The sequence below is a fragment of the Urtica dioica genome, chromosome 2 (genome assembly GCF_054948205.1).
Source record: "Urtica dioica subsp. dioica isolate 48M chromosome 2, U.dioica_male_clone48M_v1_H2, whole genome shotgun sequence".
In the NCBI taxonomy this organism is placed as follows: domain Eukaryota; kingdom Viridiplantae; phylum Streptophyta; class Magnoliopsida; order Rosales; family Urticaceae; genus Urtica; species Urtica dioica.
In genome coordinates this window covers 53403412-53408858 of record NC_142757.1, presented here as the reverse complement: position 1 = coordinate 53408858, position 5447 = coordinate 53403412, and the positions used below count along the sequence as shown (strand labels likewise).

Genomic DNA, 5447 nt, shown 5'->3' with positions numbered 1-5447 from the left:
ATATTTTTTTATTCACAATTATCGAACTAACGTTCATATATACATATACCAACAAATGCATACACATTATCTTTCTTTTTCAAATTCTGATAATTCACACCAGTTAATGTGAGATCTAAGCTTTGTTGAAAGTTGTGTGGCCGGTGATTATGAACCTTACTATTATTGATCTCCACAAATATATCATAAAAGCCAAACTAATCCCAACAACCTTACCATAAAAGTCTTCTTTTTGGAACCCATAAAAAGCAACTAAAGCAGTGAAGTATTTCATGAATATAATAAGGAGTAGAAAATAACAATCATCAGTTCATAACCTCAAGGTGCAATTTTTGTGTGTGTGTGTGTGAATTCATCATAATTCATGGTCCTTCCTACTATCTTAAACAAAATTAAAAAAAATTTGTATCCATAACTATTGTTAAATGGCCCATATTCTGGTCATACGGATATGGACAAAAGTCAGTATATTTAGTATTTTGTCAGATACTGAAAACTTTATTATTAGATCGCCACGTGTTCAGCGAATTGATTGGATACTAGATGTTGGTCCCACAGGCTATCACATCATCATCTTTTTTAATCTAATAACGACCCCATTCGAAGATGGTAGAGTTTCAGAGACGTAGATTTACAATTTTAATGATACTGTATCATTAGTGATACTGTAAATGTAAATGTTTTTTTTGATACATTTACATTTTACACGTTTTTTTGTGGGCCTCACCGAAACGTTTCAGTGTATAATACAATTTCAGATCATTAGTGAGCCCATATTAAATATACATTTTAGTATGACTAGTTAAATCTCAATACATCAACTACTTTTGAATACAGTGTCACGCTTTCAGGCAAAAAAATATCAACATTGTAATGAATTTAATAATTGAGAATATACCACGTGGATTAGAGAGCAATGTTTTATATAACCGACACTCGTAAACGTGAATATAATGTATTAAAAGGAGAATTAAACTTCAATAAGCATATAATGTTGGATTGGTGGTGCTTGTCTGTTGGGCACTAGATTGCTCCTTAATATAAAATAACAATTAAAAAAACAAAAGAATATAAATAATAACACTCCAAGATCCCACATAGTAAAATAAAATATTATAAAAATGATTGTGCTATCACTAGAATATACTACAACAACTTTTGTACATCAATGATATATTTCCTTCTTCATCCCTCAAGAACTTTTTCTTTCCTTATGGGCCCCTAATACCCTTTAGTCAGCGACGAACTAACCATAACGATCATACATTTTGAAGGTCCTTGCTAGAACAAATAATTAAATGAATTTTAAGAATAATTATTAATATTAAATAAAAGCGCAGAGAGAGAACAAAATGCCCTCAATCATACCCCTAAAAGATTTAGATTTTGTGCCTATAATTCAGCGATCTCGCCATCTCTACACACACCGACATCTATTACCATTGTTCCATTCTTGTGTGAGTTCATTATTCTGCAACAATTTCTTCTAGGTGCCTGAAAAAAAAAAACCAATTTTGTCGTCAATATAAGAATAATATTGCTCTTCTCACAGCATCAATAAATTAGATTGAGTCACATAAAAGGAATTTTCAAATTGATCATTATTAAGAAAAACAAAACAACTTAATGGGCTCATTTTTTTAATTGGGAAAACTAGTATTCAAGTGAGTTTTGAATTTTATCCATACGAAATTAAAATTCCCCAATTAACTATAATGATATTGTCTTGGAAATCAAACCCTTATTAAAACTAATATTATTCCTGAATATCACTTAATATATAAACATTGAATTCCAAATTAAAGCCAATGATCATTTATCATTCTCATTCTGCTAATCATGATATCGTGTTCATTCATTCTTCTGCTTATTCATGTCTACGACAAGCAGCTAATACTCTAACACGCTATCATAATTTTTTTGATGATTTTTCTTGTACTCTAATTCTAATAGAGATCTACATAAACTAATATTAAAAAAAAAAAAAAAAAAGGTCGGACTCACCCGGTCCCACATGTTCGGGTCGGGCTTCTTGACGACCCTCACGAGGTCAACCTCCGCCGGGCTATCCATCTTCCAGGTGCACACGGGCGGGGCGACCCGGTGCCTCGAGTACTCGGTCACGGTCCGGTTGGCCCGGGAGTCGAGACGCGAGCCCGAGAGGTAAAAAACGAAGGGCTTCTGGCACGGGTTTCGAGCCACGGGGCGGGTGTTGAACGAGTAGGCCTTGTAATCCTCCCTCCGGTACCAGTTCAGGAACGTCCTCGTGGGCATTTCCATCTCCCTGGCCGAGATCTCCCCGCGGAAGACTTGCACCGCGTAACCCCACGAGACCGACACCGTCCACCGCTTCCGGCGGTGGTAGCACACGGACTGCTGCATCAGCGCGGCCGAGTCCAGCTTCGCGGGGCCCGCGAGGCGCCGGAGCGCCGAGGGACGGGTGGTGGCGTCCGGGAAGATGGGCTCCACCACGTCCAGGTGGTGTAACGAGACTAGGGGCGCCACCGGGTGGGCCGCCAGTAGGCCCAGTAGGCTTCCGTACACGTCGAACTGCAACGGGAAAAATTACAAGAACAGTGTTTTTTTGTTAAAAATTCAGAGGATTTGTTAACAGATCAACTTTTTTTTTTGTAAATTTTAGGTAAATAGTCGATTCGGTGACGTGACAGCTTGTACATAAGGTCAATTTTAGAGGATTTACATGGTATTTACGTCAATTTGGTCTTGTAAATAATTTTGCGGTGGCCATTTAGTAAAAAGTTACAAAAAGTTGGCTAAATTGTTAAATACATTTTTTGTTTTATGTGGTTATATATCTATTGTATCATTTTTTAATTGCTATCATTTTTATAATAATAAATATTTTATTTCTTATAAAATGGTGTTTTTTACCTGAGTTTTTTTTTTTATTTAAAATAGTGAACAAAGTTAAAATAGAATCTACAACAATAAATAATTTTTCTTTTATAATTTTTTTGACACTATTCTTGCGATTAATATCAAAATTTTACTAGTACATCACATGCAATTTCTACAAGTGCAATGCAGGTTTCGGGAGATAGTATTCTCAATTTGAGGGGGTTTTTTTTTTCTTTCCTTTCTCTACTCTATGTATATGCTCTTGAATAAGAATGAGACAGTTTAACAAATTTTTCGTCCAATTTTTCTCTCTCGAATTTCCTCAATTCATACATGATTACGAGATCAGGAGGATTTAATTTTTGGTAAATAACCGACTTGAAAGCGAGGGATTCAGATTCTCGGTTTGTAGTAGTCAAGCGTTGAGGAAAAAACAAGCACATTATTGAATTAGGATATTCTCTTTTTGTGTTTCCTTTTGTGCATCTCTTAATCATATGACACAATCTATCGTTTTCTTTATTTTTTTTTTAAATTTATTTATTTCATTTAATTGAAGAAACATGAAGGAAAAAAAAATTAGACAGAGGATACAGATTCCACATTCATTTATGTTTATTGACCAACACAGTTCGTCCTCACTGGGAAAAAGTTTTTCTCGATTCAGGTCAAATTTCTCTTTCAATTTATTCCATTAAAAAAAGTACTAAATTAATAAATGATCAGAGTTTTTGATTGGGAGAGTAGGGAACAAGTAGTTCTTCTAGTTTTAGAGGCTAAAATTGATACAGAATTTTCAACTAACCAACATTATTACTATTCTTTATTAATTAATCACCCTCAAATATTATATTCATGACTCGCTGACAAAGAATTCAATTCTTACGGCACCTGTTTTTTTTTTTTTTTTTTAATTTAAAATCTAATCAATAAATTAAAAATAAAAAAAATGTACGGACAGACGAACCTGGTGAAATCCGACTTCTCTGGTGAGAGGAACACCGAGCTCAGCCATACAAGCATGAACTCGCTCGTCGGAGCCGTACAGTCCGGGATATCTCCGAATACACCGGTCCTGCATTCCGGCGAGAGCCATCGCGAGAGGCCGACTTATAGCGAATCCTCCGCCGCCGTAGGCCATGGCGTAGGAGAACTGAATGTTCTGAACGTGACTCTCCGACGAGCTTCCGATGTAGTACATCTCGCGGTGGTCGTATCGCCGGAGGACTCTGACGAGATTCTCCGTCACGAAGACCGTGTCGTCGTCGCCCATCACGAACCACCGCGCGTCGGGGAGGCCGAGGCGCGCCGTCTCCGCCGCGATCCGCGAGATCCGAACCGCCGATCTGTGGCCTCGCTTGTTCTCGTACGGAAACTCCGACGCGTCGGCGGACACTCTCGCCGGAGGAAGAAACGGATCTTCCGGATCTTCGTCCGCGCTCTCGATTCCGATCTCGTCGAGCCAAACCACGCCTCTCATCGTCTCGCGGCGGAACCAGAGCTTCGTGTACTCTTTCCTCTTCTTCCAGAGCTTCGCCGACGCGGCGATTCCGAAGACTATGTGTTTGATCTCCGTCGCCGATTCGGATTCGGATTCGTCTTCTTCGAGGTAGGTTAAGGACTTTCTGGCGGATTTCCCGACAGAATCTCGGCAGAGCAAGGCGGAGGAGGAGGAAGAGGATCGAAGGTTCGAGGACGTTGTTGTGGCGGAGATTAGGCGGAGCGTGTAAGCCACGTAAGTGATTGAGAGGAGGAGCATCAGGTAGAGAAGGAGCTTCGGGACCGGCTTAGTTTGAGCTTGATTTTGGACCATAACAATGGAGTTTTGGTTCGTCTTCATTTCTCTCTTTCGAGAGAGAGAAAGAGAGAAAGGAAAGGTAAAGTTGTTAGATATTTTTTTTTTTTTACTCTTTTCAGATTTTCGGTGATTCAATAATCGAACACACACACACACACAAAATGCTTATTCGAAGGACATAACTACAAATAAATTTTAAAATGTGGAAGATAGCGAAAAGAATGCAGTGACTGAATGAATGAATCAGAATTCAGAAGGTTTTAGAGAGAGAAGCAGAGCATGCAATGGTATTGCCAGGTATACGCAGAGAGACTTGATATGTGTGCAGAGGAGAAATAGCGACGTGTATTTTTATATATATACACACACATTTATATAATGTGTGTACATGTACTTTTGTCGGTATATATATATGATGTCTGTGTGTGTGTTTTCGATGAAAGAACACAGTGAAGTGTGTTTTTTTTTATGTTATCTCAGAGGAAGAAGAAGAAAAGAAGAAAAAAAAAAAAAAAAAAAATTTAAGAGAAAATATGTATTGTAATTTGTAAAGATGGTTTTAGATTTAGATCCTAGAACGGGGTTAGCGGGTCAGAACAATTTGGAATTGGGTTTGGGTCGGGTTTTGGGGCCCATTAGTGCGATATTCCCTTTTTTTTTTTTTTTTTGGAAAGCACCAAAAGTAGGGTGTAATAATAGCAAATTGCACTAGCTTGGCAATAATGGAAACTATTTGTTTGGTGTTGGTCACGAAATGAATACGCATTTACTACGAGAGTACAAGTTCGTG

The 5447-nt window shown here is 38.0% G+C and overlaps 1 protein-coding gene across 1 annotated transcript; it reads right to left on the bottom strand.

The window, feature by feature from the left end:
• Positions 1-1098: 1098 nt before the first annotated feature.
• On the bottom strand, positions 1099-5216 carry LOC149405645 (fringe-like protein (DUF604)). Its single transcript, XM_089607854.1, has 3 exons — positions 3827-5216; positions 2005-2550; positions 1099-1494 (listed from the first exon to the last, which is right to left on the bottom strand). Exons 1-3 carry the CDS (start codon positions 4697-4699, stop codon positions 1393-1395), a joined length of 1521 nt encoding a protein of 506 aa, XP_089463980.1. The 5' UTR covers positions 4700-5216; the 3' UTR covers positions 1099-1392.
• Between the last annotated feature and the right edge of the window lie 231 nt (positions 5217-5447).

Bases quoted from the DNA above. Each gene is read 5' to 3' on its own strand.
- LOC149405645 (XM_089607854.1), bottom strand. From the start codon at position 4,699: ATGAAGACGAACCAAAACTCCATTGTTATGGTCCAAAATCAAGCTCAA. The intron at 2,551-3,826 runs GTTCGTCTGTCC...TTCCCGTTGCAG, and splicing joins GAGAAGTCGGATTTCACCAG to TTCGACGTGTACGGAAGCCT. The intron at 1,495-2,004 runs GTGAGTCCGACC...TTTTTTTTTCAG, and splicing joins ACCCGAACATGTGGGACCGG to GCACCTAGAAGAAATTGTTG.